We start from the raw sequence: 21,693 nt of genomic DNA, 5'->3' as shown, positions 1-21,693 counted from the left end.
CTTAAAAAAGTGCCAGTGTTAAAAAACAAAACCAAACAAGTTATATTCATTCATAAATAATGTTATTATTACTAATGCTGCCGATTTTGTTATTAAGTAAGTATTATAAGAAAGTGCAATAGAGAATATTTTTCAGTTTTATTAATTTAAATCCCGATGCATAAATATAACAGCTGATTTTAACTGCTGTGTGGTTTGCATGTTCTAAACAAGTTGTTAAACACTGCATGGGTGTGCCACAGATTTGTGCTCTACTTGAACGAATGTCGCTGGTTAGAAATAACAATGAGCACAAGGGAGTGATTAATCTGTTTCGTGTGTGGCAGACAGTCAGCCGAGGTCAAGACTGAGGTCCAGATGGGACGTCTGAGTCGACCCTCCTTTCACTGTCCGCTTGACGCTGACTAAAATGCCCACAGACGCTGTTTTGTGGGAGTTTATGGGCGTCTCTGTGCATCCTGAATCCTTTTAGTCTCAACTTGTATCTTCACATCTCCAGAGCATGTTGGACCCTCGATTCACTCTTGATATTTAAGAGCAAAAAAAATAATAATCTGTGTGTAAAAGCCATCGCCATGACAACTCCCCAACCTTTGACGCACACCTCAATCAGACATCCACACCTGTTTTGCTTCTGTGGCACTATCTGGTTGCTTTGGAAACACACATATCTGAGGACAGTCCACAGCTGTGGAATGTTTTTTTGATCTTGCTGTGCATTCTGACCAGCCAAGGGCAGCTTGTTCTCTCATTTGCAAACAAAGTGACTTACAGACTTTTAGGATACTTTTATCACCTTCCTTTCATCCAAAAATAACGCTAATTTATAATACACTGTGCATGCAAACTCTGCTCCTTGTGTGGATTAACTTTTATTAATCTGATTTATGACTCACGCTACTGGCTATGTATCATCTGTCAGCATTTGTCAGTGCATCACAGAGAGCTTCACAAACCTCCGCCTATATCTCAGGATGAGTCGTTTGGAAGAGGTGTTGGGAAGAGTCCTGCTGCTTTCTGATTGGCAGGAGACACCGAGCTCGTCCTTTCATCAGAGGACGAACACATGGCTCATCCAACGCAGACGCAGGCCCGGTTAAAAGGATGGATTAGTTGGAAGAGAGGGTTAGATGAAAGATGGGATAGGACGCATGGAGCACGAGAGGAAAGATGAAAGAGTGGTTGGTGAAATGAGTGAAGGTCAAGAGAGAAAGAGCAAAGGATTGATGTGATTGATGTGAAACAGCTTGTTTTCATAAGGATGATGCACGCTGGCTGCCCTGTGTATGTGTGTGCCCGCATGTGTGCATTAAAGCCAGTGTGTGTGCATTATGTCATATGTCTGTGTGGTTATTGGCAGTAGTATAGCGACTGCTCTCAGGATGCCCCGTTTCCCACGAGTTCTCTGACACAGAAACAGATTTTTTTCTGTCTTTTTTTTCCACCCTCACCACACTCTGCTGTTTATCACATGCTAGATAAAAATCAGCCACAGCCCTTTGAGAAAGAAGACTTTTTTTTCTTTCCTCTTCCCTTTTCAAATTCAAAAGAAATCTCACTCTTTTGTAAGCACACACCACAAAAATAAATGCATTTCCCTAATGTTGCAAGTGTCTGCTTTCCTGTGACCGGTTGCCAAGAACAACACCACTCTGAGTCAGCATTTCAGTTTTGGTGTTGCGATTCACCACATCCTCCACTGACTGCCACCTGTCCTGCTTCATGCCCGATCGGCAGCAAACCGTGCGCAGTTTTGGTCACTCGAATATTTTCCTGGTCTGCTTCACTTTTACGAGGCATTCCTGAACTGTGTGACACATCTAATTACGCAGGGGAACGAAATGTGGCCACGAAGGACGGGCGAAGATTAATGTGATTCCATCAGTCATCCAGCTGAAGCCTGCAAACATGTGACGGCTCTGATCTGAATGCTACGTGTTGTCAGGCTGTGATTGCGCATGCCACATCTGCTGTGGTTACTTTGATTAAATCTTGCACAACCAGGAAGCTTTTTCACCTCGTTTCAAGTTCGTGCAGGGTTTACCGATAGTGACATAACTCGGTCCACTCAGTGGGAAAAACTATTAAGGGATTTTGTTGTTTTTATTCTGAACCCATCTCCCCTCCCCTGGAGGAACTTTCCTGGAATCCTCATGTTGTGATCGTAACCTGCTTCTGACACATCTACTGATAATATGTGATAATAGATTCTTCTGACTCTCACTTTGTTTCCATGTGCAAACTGTGTGCACCACATGCCTGTAGCCACAAATGTGCCCAAAGTCCTCCAGCGCTCTCACGGAGCACTGTGGACTTGACTGCACTTTGAAGCCTGCAAAGTCACAAAGAAAACACCACCGACCACCATTTTACTCTCTCTCTCTCTCTCAGTCATCCTTCTCTCCTTCAAAGGCCCTTTTCACCTCAGAGGAAAAAGAGTCAGGAACAGGAGACCGGGAGATAAAGAATAGAAAGAACGGAAACAGCAGTTGAGAGTAAGATATTGTGAGATAGATATCATGTCATCTCTGACCTTGAAAACACAAAGGGAGGGAGAGTGAGAGGGTCAAGGCATAGTAGTTTGTAAAGTATGAATTGTATTATGCTGTAGCTGAATAGAAAGAATGCAGGAGGTCTGTTCCAAATCATCGGTAGATGCCCGGGAAGAAAAGAAGGTTAAGAAAAAAAAAGAGCAAGCGAGAGAGAGAATGGGATGGAGATGTGTGAGTGTGATAGAAGGTACAAAGAGCGGGAGGCTGATAACTGGAGCCAGACAGCTGCGAGTGTTACTCTCATTATGTGTCTGTATTTGTGCTTCTGTCTGTGACTAACATTCGCATACTTTCACTGGCTGCTAATCACATTCACACCTTACGTGTCACCCTGAACTCATCTCTCCGCCATGGATTTAATGTGGTTGTCTGGCATTAGCTGCCGTTACTGTGTTGCCTTTTCTTTTCTTTTCTTTTTTTTTTATATAGTTTTAGACGTACATCTCAGGGGGAAAGCTGCCATTTTTGCAGGGTCAGAGCTGTTAGTCCCCAAGCATTGGCTTGACAAATAATCAGAAAGGTCAGGCTAAAGCCACACTTTTAAAACTTTGCTGAAATTACAGTTGGTTTAGGCCTGCACATTCTCATTCAGGTGTCTGTGCGAAGCATTTAGACATATTTCATGTTGCTTTTAGAGCTTGAACTGTTACTAAAAAGCAATCAAATCACTCATGAAATGCAGATTACAGAACTTATAGAGTGAGGAGCTGCTCCGGCTGTGAATCCACTTTTGTTGAAATGTACAAATAATTCCAAAGTGTTTGTCAGGGGAAAAAAACAAAATCTGTCTCACTGGAAGTGAAAACAGGCCGCCTCCCTCTGAGCTCAGACATGCAGGCCTTCTCAGTCTATATCCTCGTTGCGTGTGTTTGCAAGGTCACAGGGCTAGACGGCCGAAAATATACTGGCACGCACGCATACACCCAAACACATTAACTGATCATGCCGCCAGAGAGGGGATTAGACTGGGAAGCCGGCAGGGTTAGGGGGGTTAGGGTAAAGTATGTGTGTGTCTGTGTATGTGTATGCATGGAAGGTAGGAGTATCACACACTGTCATGGCACGCACTATTAGAATTAAAGCCGATTTACTTTCTCGAGAAGAGGCAGCAGCTGCCCATAGAACAAGAGGTGATCTAAAAAACACCATCTAAATTTTTTTTTTTACATTAAAATCACAACATAGCAACTCAATTTAGTTGCAAACTGACAGACAGCAGCACTTTTTTGAGCTCGAAGAGTTACAATATGCTTGAACTTTTGCTGATCCCAGAGGGAGGATTCATTGTTAAGCTTGGCTTCTTCCACATGGAGATTCAAGTCAAGGAGTGCGCAGAATAGCAGCTGTATTGATTTGGCATCTTGCTCAAGTACTCTACAGTGACACTCGAGATTGTAAAAAAACATACCCAGGGAATATGGATTTCCTTCTGGCTGAATGTGAACTGTGGGTATGGGAGTTAATGCTTGCTATATTAGATCTATGCTCATAAATTGGTCATAAATGTATTTACTCAACAAATGGTGGAAATGATCACCTGTGCCATGTGCTTTTCGTCTCCAGAGAGCAGAAGAGACGGAGTGAGGAGCAGCTGTCCCAGCTAGAAGACTCTGAAAAGGAACACAGAGGAAAGCTCCTCAGGTTTGCTCCTCTTTCTGTTTCTCCACGCTCCAACTTTCCCACAACCACAACTCTCATCCCACTCATTCTTCTCCAATTATTCTCTTCCTGTGCTCCATCTCCTTCCTCCCAAAGAGAGGTGGCTGTATAACTGTTGGCCCTTGGATCATTTGTGGAGATCTTAGGCTCCATAAAGTGCCGGCGACACAGCCAAAGCTCGTGTGAGGCTGGCACGACAGATGGAAGCACTTCTTAGTTGCCGGGGAATCACGTTTCACACACACACACACGCGCATCCGTAGACATACTGTACAGTAGCTATGCCGAGGTAAAGCAGTAGTCCGTCACACTAACACACATGTGTGTCACACTCACACAACCCACATGTGTATACCCACAAGGCCTCTCATCTTTCCATGCAGGCGATAAATGTAGGGTGTGTATTTTTTCACATGGTATTTGCTGGTATTCCCGTTCTAAGATGCTGGCAGCCTGATGCGTTCAATTACACCGTCGATTTATTTCCCCTCCCACACTGAAGCCTCTGATCTAACCCTCTGGCTCCTATACGGCTCAACATAAAGCGGTGCTCCGCTAGGGGAGGTGGAAGCTATTTTAGAAGGATGAGAGATTGAAGAAACATCCCCCCATACCTGAAAATGTAACAGGAGACAGCAATTTACTAAACTGCCCCAAAAATGGAGACCATAGGTACCAAAAGACAATGTTTATCTGGTCAAAACACTTTGGCTTCTGCAGGGAAACCAATGAGTGCCTGCTTTCTAACGCTGCAGGTACTGATTTCGAAATTGAACTTCAATCTGTGAATCTGTCCAGTTACGCTTGCTTCACGTAGTTTGAAATAGGTTTATTTGAATGTCCCTGCAATTTCCTTTAATATGTTCCTTTAAAGCAGATAAAAGCGAGAACAGACAAGAGAATCCATATCTTTCTGTGTTTGACACCACTTTAGAGCTCTGTTTTTCTTTGTCAGCCCATCTCATTCTCTGTTTTCTCAAAAACACTTGATCCTGCTTGTCTGCCTCCTAATAAAGCATCGAGATCTGTGACCAACGTAGATAGTGCACCTGCCCGTTCATTATTTTTCTCCTGTGTTTTTTCATGAATGAACAGTCAAGTAAATTTGGTACTCTGGACCAGAGATGGATACGGTAATCTGATTACTTTTTTCAAGTAACCAGTAAAGCAATGGATTACTATTGCAAAAAAGTAATTGGATTACTGTTACTCTCCCGTAAGCAAGCTGTGTTACTGCGTTGCTAAACCGTGATTTTGTTTGTGAGAGTGTCTCATGACAATGACGTACGAGCGTGCGACGTCCGTGACAACAACAGACGTGTGTAGAACAACAATGGATAATCTGGAGTGTGGGGGAGAGTACGACCATGCAGTGCTTAAAGCTTGAAAGTACTGACATTACTTTGAGTTTGCTTCTGTGAAAGGTGACAAAAACATTAGTGTCTGCTTTTTAACTGTCTGCGGGAAGCAAAAGATTTAACTTCAAATCTGAGCGAGCACCGAGCACGCTGCTACGGGAATGTGAAATTCACAGAGAGACACCCGGATCTCCCCACTGACATGACCGCTCCTGCTTAACAGGTGAAGATGGATTTAACAGCGACAGGACTTAGTGCTGTTGAATCTTTGATTTTATTTATTTTTTCTGTGTTTTACTTGCATCTATTTGAAAGAGCGAGTGTAAACACAAAAAAGTATTTTATTTTATATGCTGGAGAATGCAGAAAATAGGTTTAAATGGTAAACAAATTTCCCCCAGTCAGAGAATGTTGCATATAATTGAATTTTTGCTTGATGCAATGTGCATAAAGTTAAAAGATTAAAACTAATAAAGGAGGAAACATCATTTTCTAATTGGTGCATGGAAACGTTCTTACCCTGCACAAAGGACAAGGAAGACGTGATCTGTCAGCCCCGAATAGAAACTCCTCATATGAAATTGAAAAAAAAAAACCTGACTCTCCAGCACCCATAGCACAGTGCCAAGAAATTAGACTCGGAGTGATGACATCTGGCAATGATTGAAGTCCTTTTTAATGGAAGATAATAACATTTAAGATATGATAAGAGGTAATGGAATATGTACGTTTGCAGTTATGTGGGCGTTGCACCAGTCTCTTGAGTTGAAGACAGAGCTGAGTGTGAAGCTCATCGATCTACGTCCCCACCTGCACCCATGGTCACGAGCCAAAAGAATGGGATCGTGGATACAAGTGGCGCAAATGAGCTTCCTCCATAGCGTGGCTATGCTTTCCCTCAGCTGTAGTATTTATTTCCTTTACATGCCTGCTTTTGTAGTCATGAACACAGTGTTTTAGACAGCTGTATATACTGTCCAAAAGGCAATAATAATAATCAGATTGATTATTGTTGTTATTAGTAGCAGTAGTAGTAGTAGGCTTAGACTTGTGTTTAAATTCCAGCCGCTGGTATTTGTTCATACGCACAAAAAGGTAACTTATAAATTTGTTCCTAAAGTACGAACAAATTCATAGCCAAAAATATTGATAAATCGTAGATTTGTGTATACACACTGTTAGTAAATGAGGCCCAATGAACTTTAAAAGTCCCAGTTTTTTTTCACCTGCTGGATTCCTGACTTTTGGAAGTCTGATAAGGTTGGAGAATGAACGGCTTCTCTCTTATCTAACAGACTGTCCTTGGTGCTTACACAGACCGGTTGACCTGTCAGTACAGAGTTGAAAAGCAAACCTTGCCATGTGTGCACGCTCATCTTATGTGTCTTTTTCATAGGTTACAAGTGGAGCTGGAGGAGAAACATGAGAGGTGGTTGTCATGCCAACAGAGATGTGATGCAATGCAGAAGCAGCTGTTGTCTTGCAGTCAGAGAGAGGAGCAGATGAACCGGAAGTACTTTGCAGCTGCAGAGGAAGTGACACAACTAAGGAGAGCTCTGGAGAATACAGAGCAGGAAACAAGAGAGCTGAAGAAAGAAAGGTGATGACTGTGACTTCTGTTCTATTCTGTAGTTCATCATTTTGCAGCATAGGTGCTAACTTTGATCTATAAAAGTGCTGCCAGTGAAACAAACAGCAGTAATTTAATCTTATCAGAGTTTGTAACAGAGACACATGTGGAGAAAAAGCAACCAATTTTAGGAGTTACAGATACACAAAAAATTAAGACAATTGTGGGACAGGGGCGTGGGAAGGAGACATGGGGCCCCATAGCTCGGATGGTATACTGTCGCATTTTTCATCTTCACACCTGTAAAGTTTCATGACTCACACAGACACAGATTCACCCTCTCTGTGGCTGCTGGTGAAATGTCGTGAAACAAAAGCCCTTTATTTTTTTCTTGCTGCAGACAACTTAACCACCTCCACCGACCTCCAGCGACCCATGAAAGGACTCGCAGTTCTCTGGTCTTTCTCACCCTTTTCACATTACAGACTTTTGCTACACATCTGCAGCATCTGTCTTATCACCACTCCTTCTGTGCTTCCACTTAGAGCGCTACCTGGGTCCAGCTTTATCCCCTGTTGACGCACACCCACAGGCACACATTCCTCTCTACAGTATGTGCTGCACATTATCCCCTTCCAGCACTTTTATTGCCTGATTTGAGCAGAAACACTCGTCGTAGTTCTGTGCTCAGCGTCCTCTTTAGAGCAAGTATCATTCACCCAAACACACGTGTATCCATCTATCCAACTCATTTATTTTATCTAACATTCACATGGATGCCTTGAAAGTAACTTGAGGTTCACTCTGGCCCAAGGAGAGATTGACCATCTGATTGGTAGATAGCCTGCTGTACCACATGAGCCACAGGCTGTGCTTGCTAGTTTACTAGTTTACTATGTAATAATCCTTGGTCTGCTTGTAAGGATTCAAATCATCTTTAATATATATCACTTTTCTATTCTTACTGACCGCTCAGAGCAGCCTACACTACATGTAGTAGTACAGTAGAGGAACTATAGGTACTTTATTTATGCTTTATGGTATATGCAAAGCCATTTAGTGAGCATATGTGAAAAAGGACTAAAAAACAAGATTGAAAGTAAAAGTGGCAGCTGTGTAATAAAGACAGCCAAATTACTGCTACTACTCAGTCGCAGCAGCAAGGATAATTCACCCCATCATCTCTACGTTAACTCGGAACGGCAGCTCTTTAAATAGCTGCCGATGAAAAGCAGTTGTGAAGTGACAGTGAAAGGGCAATCTTAACAGCTGGCAGGCAAAATTTTCCCCAGGCCAGAGTAAGATTGAGGGAGTGGTGAAATTGCAGGGATGGACAAGAAGGTCAGTACAGAGGGACGGTGAAGAGAGCAGAAGGAGGCAGGAAAAAGGAGAACAAATTATGGAGAAAGTGAGGATAGAAAGTAGGAAAGGAGAGTGAAAGAGAGAGGGAGGTAGAAGGCTAGGAGTGTTTCAGGGAGGAGGGATGGAGACTGTGACTGTGGTTTCGGTGGTTACTTCACACACTGTCTGGCTTTCGCATGCACACAGCATGGGTCACAGGGGCCGCACACAATCTACACACTCACTCATACACTCACACACACACGAAACTTGACAGCGTGCCTTTGATTCAGTCTAACTGACACAAAGTTTAAAACAGAGAGACGGAGCGGAGAGGAAAAGTGGAGGGAGAAGGAGGAAAGAAAAAGTGGCAGAAAGCGGGTTCAGAGTGAAAGATTTAAAAGTCAAGAGAGGTCAGGAGTATCCGTGTGCTTCCTCATCCAAAAATGGGTGAGGGCTTGTTTCCAGTGGTTTCAAGCTGCAGAGTTTTCGTGACAAATATGAACTCGAGAGCAAACTCGATCTAGCCCCACAGAGAAGCAGTTTTAATGCCTCTGGCTTTTCTTATATAGGCTAATAAAAGAATAGAGGAGATTTATTTCAACCACACATCTAAGATATCGCCTTCATCTGTGTTTACCCTTCTCTCTCGCTGTCGTTTTTTTTTAAGCTCGTCTCTTGGTGTACTCTTGATCTTCTCACTGTTTTCTTGGGTGGAAAGTATTATATCATCCTTGTCTGGTTCTTGACTTTTATTATGGCTCTCCCTCCTTTTTTTTTATTAACAGTTCATAAATTGCTATTGCTGTAAATTTATGTCAATTTTTTCTTTACAAGGCAGCCCATTTGTGCTTTGAAAGCTCGAAAGCTTTGAAAGTGTGTGTGAGTGTGGGAAGATTCTCGCCTTTGAAATCTTCATCATCTTTCCAGGTGGAGAGTGGTGTCCCTGAGGATGTATTATGTCAGCAGAGATTTGTGTTAGCTGTTGATCCGCTTTGTTTATTCACAAACACGCAAAAAAAAGGGGGAAAAAAGTGGAAATTGCCTTTGTGATGTGCGGACAGTTTAATTTCTTTGTCTGTGTGTGTGCACACAGATTTTATCAGCAGAAGTAGGCAAATAGAGTGTGCCTTTTGATGAGGCAGCACCCGCTGCACACAGCCACTCACACACACGCACACACACACACACACACACACACACGCACACACACACTCTGCACAAAAACACATTTGCCTGTCCTTAAAAGCAGCCTGGCGTGTGAGTGAACGAGAGAGTGTTCCCGGATTTTCCCATCATTCCTCCCTGTAATCCCCCGAGACCTCCTTCTGAGGGCTGAACTTGCACGCTCACGCTTCCCAGGGGGTCACACATGCCAACACACACACACACACGCACTCACTGCAAATTTAAAAGGTCTGATACACTGCATAGCTGCGGGGGTCTACTTATTTGATAATCAGAGGGGAATTATATCTGACTGTGAAACACATGCACACGCTGTTGAAAACACTCACATAAAGGCATACACAAATATCGTATGCATCAGCAGTTTCTCACATATTAAGTCTTCAGCTTCATGAAACTGTCAGATCCTAACTTGGAGGGTTCTTCGTCTTCACCAGCTGAACTGAAAAACATCTGCAGGCTCTGTGCTTTAGAAAACACACATACTCAGAACAGGCAAGAAAAAGTCATTTTCTCAATATACTGAGTATGCAATGAAATGTACTTCTCTAAGCAGTTGAATGCAAGCAGCATGGACAAATGACACCAATCCTTGCTTCTCAGTCAGTTATCAGTCAGCGAACATTTAAACTGACACCAGGAATATGCTTTGATTAGATTAACAGTATTTAAGCTGTTTGAAATATGACTGCCTAGTCACTGCTGCCCAGAGCGCTGCAGCGACGCTGAAACGACCAACTGATGGATCATTTGCTAGAAATATAACTTAATCTGCACTTGGTTTCCTAATTTATTGGACAAACACACAGTTTTTCTCTCTGTTCAATTATGATGTGACTGAATGCTGACCTTTAGCAGTCCTTTCATTTTTCATGTGGAGGCTTAAAGATAATTGAAGTCTAGGACCAATTTTCATCACCGAATGCTGTGTTTCCTACCTTGAGATGCTCTTCTAGACTTTTACAGCAACAACCTTCAGCTGCTCTCTTAATTCAGTTTTGTACTTAATAATTGAAAAGCTGCTCTACTGAGGGGAGATCAGGTGACTGACTTGGCCATTGGCATGTCTTTGCCTTGAGAAACTCTTGGGTTGCTTTTGCAGCATGATTTGAGTCATTATTCATTCATACTGTGAAGTCCTGCCCAGTCAGTTTTGCAGCATTTGGCTGAACCTGAGCAGAGAGTACAGCCCTGTACACTTCACACTTCCTTCTGCTCTTTCTATCAGCACTCATATCATCAATAAACACTGGTGACCCGATTCAGGCTCTTTTAGATGTTTGGTAAAGTCTAATCTGACCTTTTTGTAATTGAGTGTAATCAGTGGTTTGCACCTTGTAAATTTCTCTTTCCTGTAAACTCTGACAGTGACATTCCTGCCTCCTCGTGCACCGTATTGACTTTGCTAGAAGTTGTGAAGTTGTTTTTCTTACTCATGGAAATAATTTTGTCATCATCCACTTTAGTCTTCTGGTCTTTTAGGCCTTTTGGTGATGCTGAGCTTCACAGAGAATTCATTCTTTTTAAAAAATGAACCTGATTGTTGTTTTTTCCTAAAGTTTCTGTCTGACAGGTTTATTTAGTTTTTTCAGCCTAATGATAGCCTCACTTGCACTGACATCTCTTTGGGTCTCGGTGAGATGCTCTAAAATACTGATTCAACACTTTGAATTATCTAAAGGTATTTTATCTGCATCATTCGTCATGAAATACCACGGCCATGAAACTGTGTCAGATGTCCAGTTACCTTTGACCCTTTGACAGTGTATAAAAGATGACTGTAATTCCTAAACACTCAGCATTTTTGTAAACCGCACTTCAGCCACAGTCCTTATTTTTTGGTTTAATATCCACTGTGGTGGTGTACAGAGGCAAAACAGCAAAACTCTGTTTTTGTCCAACAAATAATGGACCTGACTGTAATTAGCTCTCACCATTGTTTCGACAACAAAGGCTTTCTACTGATCAAAGATTTATATGATTACATTTATGTAATTATTGACCCAAACCAAGAGGCTGTTGAGCTCTGGGTTCTTCTTAGGAATTAAAGTGCCTCAGTGGGTGTTGTATGTGGATTACAAATATCTTATTCTTAACATTTGTGACTTTACACAGTTCAGTTCAATAAGGAGAAATCATTAGAAGGAACTGAACAGGATTTATTGATTTACAGAATTCAGTTGTGCTGTTTGGCGATTACACTCCGATGGCCCATCACAGCAGAATGAAATCTCCTACACGCACCCAAGAGTCTGCATCTATTTTTATGCTTCATTGTATGTGTGTGTGTGTGTGTGTGGGGGGGGGGGGGGGGGGGGGGGGGTGAGTAGGCTGATGCGATTAGCCAGACCCAGTGGAGTGAATAATATTGTGTCTGGCCCGAGCAGGAAGAGATGGAATATAGCTGTTGCTCTTTATTATTATACTGTAGTTCGTCTACTCCACAATCAGATATGCACAGAGTCATCTGTGTGCGTGCTTCTACGCACACCCATCGTACAAGACTGTTCCTTGCCCGATGATGCCTCTTACATGCATGAGACACTTTGTTAATCTCTGTTACACATGCATGAGTTCTCATGCCACTTTGTGTGTGTGTGTGTGTGTGTGTGTGTGTTTGAGTGTATGTGAATGTGCGACAGCATGCTTGATGTTATTGATATGATTTATGTTTTATGCCATTTTGACCAGTGTTTTGAATTTTCGTGCATTTTTGATCGTTCTGTGTTATTTTTGAGTTCTCTTGTATCCTATGGTTCCTAGGTTATTCTGGTCAGCATGGTTTATTAGATTTCCCCTCACGTCGCCCTCTGTGTATCTGTGAGTTCTTGTGCCTCGTTTCCCTTCCTGTTTTATTCTATGTTTCCCCAGCCCGTCATGTCTGTGCTCTCCCTTCTGCTCCTCCGTGTTCTCTCTCCCCCTCCAGCCTGCGTCTCAGTGTACTTCCTGTTTTACTTTGATAGTCTCGATAATCAGTGTAGGTCGTGTTGTGTTTGGTCCTGCCCCGTCTAGTTATGATTATTCGTGTCAGCTGCGTTCCTTGTGTGCTCCCACGTCCCTCGTTATCTTTCTGTGTGTTTATGTCCGCGTCTCCCTCAGTCCTTTGTCGCGTCTCCTTGTGTGCCTCCCCGTGTGATTAGTTATGTATTTTCCCTGTTTAGATTTGTACCGTTTTGCCTTTTTTCCCAGCAATAAAGCTGTGTTTTTGAGTTCACGTCCCGCTCCTGTGAGTTTTGCATTTGGGTCCTCACCTTCCTGCACACAGCCAGTTAATGACAATTCAATATTCATATGTGTCTACAGGATCTCTGCTTTTTGTTTGGTATTAGTTTCTAAGCCTTAATGTTGCTCCGGGTTCCCTCAGTGAGCCTTTTCTACAAATTACTCTGTATAAACATTTGCAAGAAAAAAAAAGAAGGGAAAAAAAGCTCAGCTTGTCTCACTGTGGCCTTGAATTTATGCTCCTTCACATCTTATCAGGCAGACCAGCTGCTGACGTGACATATAATATTTGGACACAAGATCAACAAATCAATGAGGTTTACCCTTTCTAGCTGACTCCGCTTTATCTCCCACACTGTCTTTCTTTCTTAGACTTCACACAGACAATTTTTGAGCTTTTATGTCTTTAGCATGTCTGTGGTATGTGGGCTGTAGGTGGTTTATGTGTGTATTTTGTTTTTTCATTTACGCAGTGGGCAGGGGAGTCTTTGTTAAAGTCAAAAGCAGCCAGGGACTGTGAGTGCATTATTTGGTCTCAGACAGTTGGTCAAATTTTTGTCACTACAGTCTGGTTTTACAAACAGATGGCTGCTATTTCTGCTGTATCGAGTAAGGAAAGGAGTTATCTTGTCCTAGGGCTGCAGTTGAACTGATGATATGTTGTCTCCCCCACAGTGGATGCTTGTTTAATGTTGCCCTATTTACATAAAAGGGAGAAAAATTGTATCACATGTGCAGTAGATTGTTTTTATTGCAAGGCAGGATATTTTTAATGAGTGAACTGTGCGTGTTTGCAGGGATGTTATGCTAGAATCTCATGGCAGAGCCCTTAATATGATGAAGGAAGACCTAACTAAGCAGCTGGCCACAAAGGTAAGTCTTTATCAGTATGAACAATAAATCTTTAAATACTGATGCACAGCAATAAAGAATATGTTACTAAGCCAGTTTGTGTAGTCATTCAGTTTTTTGGGGTTTTTTAAGCAGATTTTTATTTATTCCACCGTTTATTTTCCAAAAATGCCCCATTTGTCTCCTTTCAAATGCTTGCACTGCACAGCACCCTGAGCAGCCTGGCATCTTAAGATCATTTTGACGTGGTCAAGCATTTACATGAACACGGTGCAGCTGAATTACGTGGAAGAAAGATTAATACCAGTCCTATAAAATAAACACCATCCTAGACGCATTGTCAGCAGCAGATGACTAGCGGTGTAATTTGTACAATGCATTGTTTTAATTTTGTATGCTGAAATGAGTGCATCAGTTTACCGATGTCAGACATTCAGTTCCCGAGTGCTGAAGTAAACAAACGTTTAGGAGAGCATCCAAGCTGTTGTCACAGTTCAGAGGAGTCTAATAGGGAGAATCCTGACTCACACAATGTGGACAACATTACAAGACACCTGGACCACCAGTCTGTTTAACACCAGATAAATTGAACACACAAACACACATGCACACAAAACCAATCTGCCTTTTATTAGTCACTGTCTGCCTGTCTGGCGGCAAAAGTCACTGAGGTTTTGCTGTGTGTCACAACAAAGAGGCCATTTCACCAGAAAAAAGAAGGAAATTAAGCTGCTTTCTGTCTCGCTTCTTTCTTTTTTGCTTATGCTGATTAATGTTTATATGAGAAAATACGGATGCTTTGCTCGAGAGCCATAACAAGCAAGATATTTGTGGACAAGAATTCAAAGAAGCATGTTTGACTTGACGTATGCACATCTCCATCACTACCTCAGGTCTTCTACACCCTTAAAACACATTTAACCCCAGAAATCGCATTATAGAAATCTTAGTCTTGAAGAAATCTGCTTGCAGCAATCAGAGAGAAACAGTATGACAGAACTGACTAAACAGGTTGCCATACTCTAAAGTTATATTAAAAGCGATTTATAATGCTGCTGAAGTGTTCTCTCTGTTCAGTCCATAAAGACTCCGCCCTCCCGTCAGCCATTTCTCTCGTTAGAGCCATCTGTCTGTCTGTCAGAGGCACATCTGTTAAGGAGCTGAACGGAGAGTGCACGGACAATCTGTTTTCGCTAGGCTGACTAACAGCAGAAAATTACTAGACAAAAATAGTTTTCACGTAGGCTCGGCAGGAAGAAATCAGTGTTGTTGTTATGTATTGATTAACCGATCTTACAGCAAAGGCCTGCGGTGAAACCAAAAAGCTTGTAAAGTTGCAGGTTGCCTTTGGAGAGCCTTGTTCAGTCATTACAGAGCATGTTGAAAAGGTGTTTATTCAGAAAACCACTCAAGATAGACAATTGGCAATTGACTGGCAAGCAGTTTCAAGGCAAGGTGAGGCCTGTTCCCTGATTATTTTATGAAAAATAAAGCAGGTATAATATCTATACTTGACTCAAAGTGTTACATTTTTTAATAGCTTTTCAGCTAACCCTGTCAGAGAGAGAAAAAGCTTTAGAAGGGACTAAATCAACAATCTGGTTTATTCTTAAAATGAATTAATGCACTGAGCAGCTCAGCAACATCAAGAAGGTCAGAAAGACCACAGAAGATGACTAAAGTGCATGATGACAGAATTATTTCCGTTATTAAGAAAAACAGCTGCAAACCAAATCAAGAACACACCTAAAAGAGGTAGTAGTGTCATTGCCACCGTCTGTAATCAACAGACACCCTGTGAATGAAAATACAGCGAGTTTACAGCAAGGTGCAAACCACTGGTTAGACTTAAGAGCAAGAGGGCCAGATTAGACTTTACTAGAAAACATCTGAAAGAGGCTGCACAGCTCTGGGAAACATTCTTTGTACCGATGAAACCAAGATGAGGTCAAACAGCAAAGAATGGAAAAGAAGAAAAACATCGTATCATCTGTCAAACATGATGGAGTCATGTTATGTGCCCCTGCCAGTAGAACTGGGTCACTAGTGTTTATTGATAATGCGAGTGCTAATAGGATAATTTCTGAAGTATACTCTCCACTCAGATTCAGCCAAATGCCGCAAAACTGACAGACAGTGCTTCACAGTACAAGTAATATGATGACTCAAAGCATACTGCAAAAACAACCCACGAGTTTCTCAACATAAGGAAATGGTTTCTGATCTTAACCCATCAAGCGTGGCTTTTAAGTTACTCAGCGTGGCTGCAGTACAGTCCTGACATCAGGACATCAGGACACAGTCATTGACTGGCCAAAGATTAACCTTCCAAGTATTAAAAACAATCCCTATATTTAAAACTATATTACTTTGTCTAATTAATTTTGAACCCTTGAACATGGGGGGCTGTGTATAACAATGTCTTAAGAAATTAATAAAGTCTTAATGCAAATTCCCAAACCCCTAGAATTAAAGCTAAAAGCCTCCACTTCAATCATATATAGATTATTTGACTTTAATCTATTGTGGTGTACAAACCACCAGCTGTATCTAGGCTGTCAATTTAAAATTAATCATTTAAAATAATTACAGAATTGCTTTAGGCATTGTACTCCTAAGCCTGGACAAGTGCCGGGCACAAATATAACACTGGAACACACACAGCACAAATACACATAGATGTGAAGACATTGACACATACTTTATTTGGACTAAAATACTTACGAACACACACAAACACACACATCCATATGGGTTATTGTTCATTCTGGGCTTCCTGATTTCACATGAATTTATACCCATGAAAAGGAAGCAGCCACTCTGGTGCGCTTTTTAAATACAAACGACAGCTGTGTACATACACACACACATACACTCGCTCACAAAAGGATATACACATACAAACCATCCATGCTCTTCACACGTACATTCAGCCAGCAAAGAGGAAGTGGTGTTTTCTCATTTCATCCAACACACGCAATCTTAGTCTCTCATACAGTTCAACAAACCAAAACCATAATATGCATGCACGCACAAGGTCAAATACACACATTTTCACACGCCAATCTGCCCTTTATTTTCGTCTCTGACACCCACAGGCACTATTTTTCTTGCACTTGAAGGCAAAAATGCACAAAGACACATGCACCAGATAAACACATACAAAATCACAATGGTCCCAGTCCCGGGCGCTGGTGCACACTTTGTCTGATCTCTTTGCTGGTGGAAAGAAAACAAGGTGGCCTTGGCCAAGCCGGGCTAAAAATATGTTGCATGCAACTTTGGCCCCCGCTCTGAAAGCTGGTGTTTTATGTCCCAACAGTTCTTTTTTGGACTGCAACAGCATTGTGACAAGGCCAGTCACACTGCTATCATTGTAACACACTCTAACAAAGCGTTCCTCTCACATAGTGTGAAAGGAGTTAGGACATTGTTTCTGTTTTGAGCTTGCATCACCACTGAGCTGCAACACAGCATGGAACAATACAGCGTTTGTCAAAGTGTTTTATAAGATATTAGAAATTTAGTAGTAAAGAGGCAAATAAGAATCAAGGGAAACCACAGAGGAATTAAACACAACTTTGTGTGGGGTTTGGTGGCCAGACATCTTGATGTTGTATAAATATTTTTTACCCAGCTGTTTGATAACACCACTTTTATTATTTTCTGTGTGTCTCGAGCTTTTTCTTTCTTTTTTTTTTTGCACTGACAAAGCTGACAAAGCCTTGTGTGACGTTCCTCCTTCCTGTTTATATGATGAAGAACGCCACACTTGGTCTGAATCAGAGACCAGCCTGAGGATGTTCTTTGTCTCAATGACAAAGTCTCTTTCTGTTTTAATTAGCTTTGCTGTTGTGCAAGTGCAGTGCTGTTGTCATTATTGTATGCAAGAATAAACATATGTAGGCTGGTCTTGTGTAAATGTTTTTGTGTGTGTGTGTGTTTGGCTTTAATTCTGTAGCTGACTGCTGCCCTAGAAGAGCAAAGATCCCAGAGTTCATTGCACCTGAGGGAGCAGATGGAGAAGCTTCGCCGGGAGATGGACCTAGAGCTGACAGTGGACAGGGAGAAGAGCCAGTTCATGCTTCTACAGTGTCAGCAAGACAGGTCCGAGCTTCAGCAGAAGGTGCATAGGTGTTAGGTGAACATGAGTGTTGTACACATCAAATTCCATTACATAAATAGGAGCAAAATGCATGCAGTTCTTAAAGCCTTTGTTCACAATATCAAGCTTTTGTGGTTGTCCTTTTCAATTTTGCCCCCCTTTATATCTCATCTTTCATTCACTGTATTATGAGAAAGAAATCTGAACAGATGGCAAGCAGACAGATTATTCTGAAATTGCAGATAAGAGGACAGAGCATGTGCTTCGCCGAGTACATCCATTCTTGTGTTCTCTTTTGTAATTTGCCATCTGTCAACTTTTTCCTTTCTCTTTTGGCCATTTTACTTCCCTGTGTGTCTGTCTTTGTTTGTTTTCTCTCTGCGACTTTGTGGCCTCTAGAAATGTAAGACCAGGATCTGCTTGCACCAGCTTTTTGTAAAACTTTCAGTTTCTGGGTAAAGTTCTTCCTGAGTTCTTTGTGAGTAGTAACTCTTTTCAAAGTAGGAATTTAGTACTCACTATGCATCAAATTCAAGTTTTCACAGGACTTGGTAGCTTGTAGAACAAATTTTAGCAATAATAACTTGAAGTAATCTGTATGACTTCATCAGTCTCTCACGTCATTGTGGAGGAATTTTGGTCCAGTCTTCTTTTCAGTTCTTTGAGGTTTGCTGGCATTTGTTTATGCACAGCTCTCTTAAGGTCCCTCACCAGCATTTCAGTCAGGCTGAGGCCTGGACTTTGACTGGGCCATTGCAACACCTTGATTATTTTCTTTTTCAGTCATCCTGCTGTAGAGTTGCTGCTGTCCATGGGATCTTTGTCCTGTTTATGACCCAGTTTCAGCCAAACTTTAGCTCAGACAGACGGCCTCACATTTGACTCTAGAATACTTTGGTATACAGAGGAGTTTGTGATTGACTAAGACAGGGGACCAGTTCCTGTGGTCGTCACGTCTCCACTACTCTTCTTGATAGTTGATATGAGGTGTTTGTGCTGATATGTTCGCTCTGTGTTTGTTTTTCTCCAAACGAGGTGCTGTGCATTATGGCCAAACATCTCCACTTTGGTCTCATATGTCCAAAGGACATTGTTGACATTCAAGTCTCGAGATTTGTTTGGATGAACTTTGTAAAAGTAAGCGGTGGTGCCATGCTCTTTTTAGAGAGAAGAGGCTTTCTCCTGGCAATACTTCCAAACAAGCCATGGTCGTTCATCTTTTCAAGTGTATTTGATTATTGGCACCTGGCTGTTACATTCCCTCTTAGGTCCCAGTCAGTCAAGTCTACAAACCGGTTCACTGAGAAATAATGTGTATTCCCTAACCAGTCAGCAAGTGGTTGTTGGAAGTTGCTGACTTTGACGTGGTAAAAACGTCCTTGCAGCTGCTTTGGTCACTAGCAGATTATCTGCTGACTTGTCTGCAAACACACGCCAACTACTTACCCTAGCAAGAGTTAAACTTGAAGAAGTGTGACACAAACCAGAAACAGAGAAACTTGGCCTTTAAAGTAAAAGGTGTGCCTTTTGAAATTTGTTGTTTGCAGATTTAAGGCACAACTTTTACTTTGAAAGTGAATGACTGCTTGGTCAGTAGTTGGCGAGTATTAGCAGACACTCTCCTGCGCAAACTTTGGGCGAGTGCAGTAAGCTGCTGGTAATTGCATAAATGTTTTCAGTGCAGTGGTATTTACCTCTTTGCAACCAATTTTACCTAGTGACTGCCGGGAACGTCCAACAACCACTCATCAGCTTGTCACTGACTGATCTCTAGGCCTTTGAGGATGAGGCTTTTGCAATTGATTTCACAGCAACTGCTGGTAAACACTTACAAACCATCTGAGAATATGGTTTTTGTTTACCAAGGTCTCTAGGCCTGTGTGACTCAGGCTGTAAATCATGAAAAGAATTAAGGGTATACTTCGTTTTTCACACAGTGCTTCTGAATTTTGTCTTATTTTTGTAAATAAATACTGATGTGGTGTAATAGATCATGTGTTGTTGTCTGAGGTTTTGTATTTAAATTTACCTCATTTTAAGGACCTGATAGCTTATGTAAAACCTTAGAAAGATGGTGTACTTTCTTTTTGACATGGCCTTAATTGACTGCAAAAATTTGAAGAAAATATTTGCAGACATTTGTGCATTAATTAGTAATTAATTCTTAATCTAGTCAAGTTATAGTAACAGTGTGACTAAACTAATGTTTCAAAATAGTGGTAACTTTTTTCTAGTGTGGGCTGAAAAGAAGCAAATTAACCACTAAATTTGGGAACTTGTAGAAGTTCCTCTAGCTATTTATGAGGCTTGCATAACAATAATGAGTAAAAATAAAGAGTCTTAAAGCATTTCTGTATTGGGACTGTATCAGTTCCTTAATAGCTTGTAGGACGTCTTCATTGAATAGCTCGCTTCAGTTCATGCCACAGCTTGCATGTCATTTTCATGCAAGTCTCAGTTAGTCTTTGAAAACATGAGTTTTCTTCATTGTGACGTTGATTTACTTTTGCGATGGTTGTTATAGGTGATTGACTGCAGAACACTCACCTGTTGTGTTACGTCTCCCTTTTTTTCCCTTCCTGGTGGCCCTCAATTAATACCATCTGTACCACGCCGGACAGTGAAATTTATGGAGATGGATATACTGCTTGTCCACATATTTTAGAAAAAGTATCAAAAATGCAATTCCAACCTCTATGTAGCATTGGACATAGGCACAAACATATCCAACAGTGTGTGCTGCAGCCCCTGTGAGTCAATCACAAGTAGGAACCAGGTCTGTCTGAATTGTTGATAAGTTGTTTTTAGACCAAGAAGACAGTGTACAATGTTAAACTGTATTACAGAATATCTAGGGCACACTGAGGAAGCGTAAATCCACCTTTTAATTTTTTTTTTTTTAAAAACCAAATTTTCCATATAAAGCTTGATACCTGACTGTTAATGTTGGAAAGGAAAGATTCTGTTGATTTTCTGTGTCAGATTTTAAATCCAGATGTTGGATATGTGATAACAGTAGATGATGACGTGCGGGTTAGCAGGTTTCCCACACCCAAAATATATATCCGCCCACATTTAAACTGCTGATGGTAGGAGACAACAATAAAAGAGAACGCAAAACACAAACCAGTGTCAAGATCACAAATTTGACAAGCAGTGAATATGCCCAGTGTAGTAAAATGCTAAATTCCCCCCTCAAGCCCTTCAGCTCCTACTGTGTCTGTCACTGCTAATTCCCTTCCTGCCCACTTCTGGAACAAAGTCTAGACGAGGTCAAAGAAAACATGTTGTCCCCAATATATGAAGCAGAAACGCTTGAAGCTTTTGCATTTTTATGTCACCTCGATTTCCCCGTAGTCCCTGAAAGACATTTTAATGAGTCCGTTTGAAATCCACAAAATGCCAGACAGCATCATTTAAAGAGATCCACATCTCAAAACCGTCCTGTCCTGTTTAAACAGTCTTTTGTTTACTATAAGTAACTGTTTTTATTCATGGATTGAAACATGTCTTCTTTTGCAGTTGGAGAAGAGTGAAATGAAACTGCGGGAACTGCAAGAGGTACTGCAGCAAGAGTGGAGGAGCAGGGAGGACAAGAGGAGAACCCAATGTGAGGAGAGGAGGAGAAAAGAGGAGGAGATACACCGACAGGCGATGGCGAATCTGGTCCAGGCTAAAGCAGCGATAAAGCTAATGACTGAGAAGAATGCTGAACTACAGGAAGAGGTGTGCGCATGGTTTGTCTAACCATGGGTGGAACCGTGGAAGGTTTCTCAGTTTTTTTGTTCTTCAGGTGAATTTAAAACAGAAAGTGTGCATTTGCAAACAAAGACATTTGCCTTAGCT

The 21,693-nt window shown here is 41.6% G+C and overlaps 1 protein-coding gene across 1 annotated transcript in view; it reads left to right on the top strand.

The window, feature by feature from the left end:
• lekr1 (Leucine-, glutamate- and lysine-rich protein 1) overlaps nt 1–21,693 on the top strand; it is a 98,292-nt gene that overhangs the window by 67,773 nt on the left and 8,826 nt on the right. The window contains exons 7-11 of the mRNA XM_086261121.1: nt 4,116–4,193; nt 6,966–7,169; nt 13,688–13,763; nt 17,704–17,868; nt 21,370–21,573. Coding sequence (XP_086117247.1) covers nt 4,116–4,193; nt 6,966–7,169; nt 13,688–13,763; nt 17,704–17,868; nt 21,370–21,573 — 727 coding nt within the window. The remainder of the gene's footprint in view (nt 1–4,115; nt 4,194–6,965; nt 7,170–13,687; nt 13,764–17,703; nt 17,869–21,369; nt 21,574–21,693) is intronic.

The sequence above is a fragment of the Aulonocara sp. 'chitande type north' Nkhata Bay genome, linkage group LG14 (genome assembly GCF_057382095.1).
Source record: "Aulonocara sp. 'chitande type north' Nkhata Bay isolate Kocher_YH1m ecotype deep benthic linkage group LG14, A_spYH_male_GT1.1, whole genome shotgun sequence".
Classification (NCBI taxonomy): Eukaryota; Metazoa; Chordata; class Actinopteri; order Cichliformes; family Cichlidae; genus Aulonocara; species Aulonocara sp. 'chitande type north' Nkhata Bay.
This window is presented reverse-complemented; position numbering and strand designations above follow the sequence as displayed.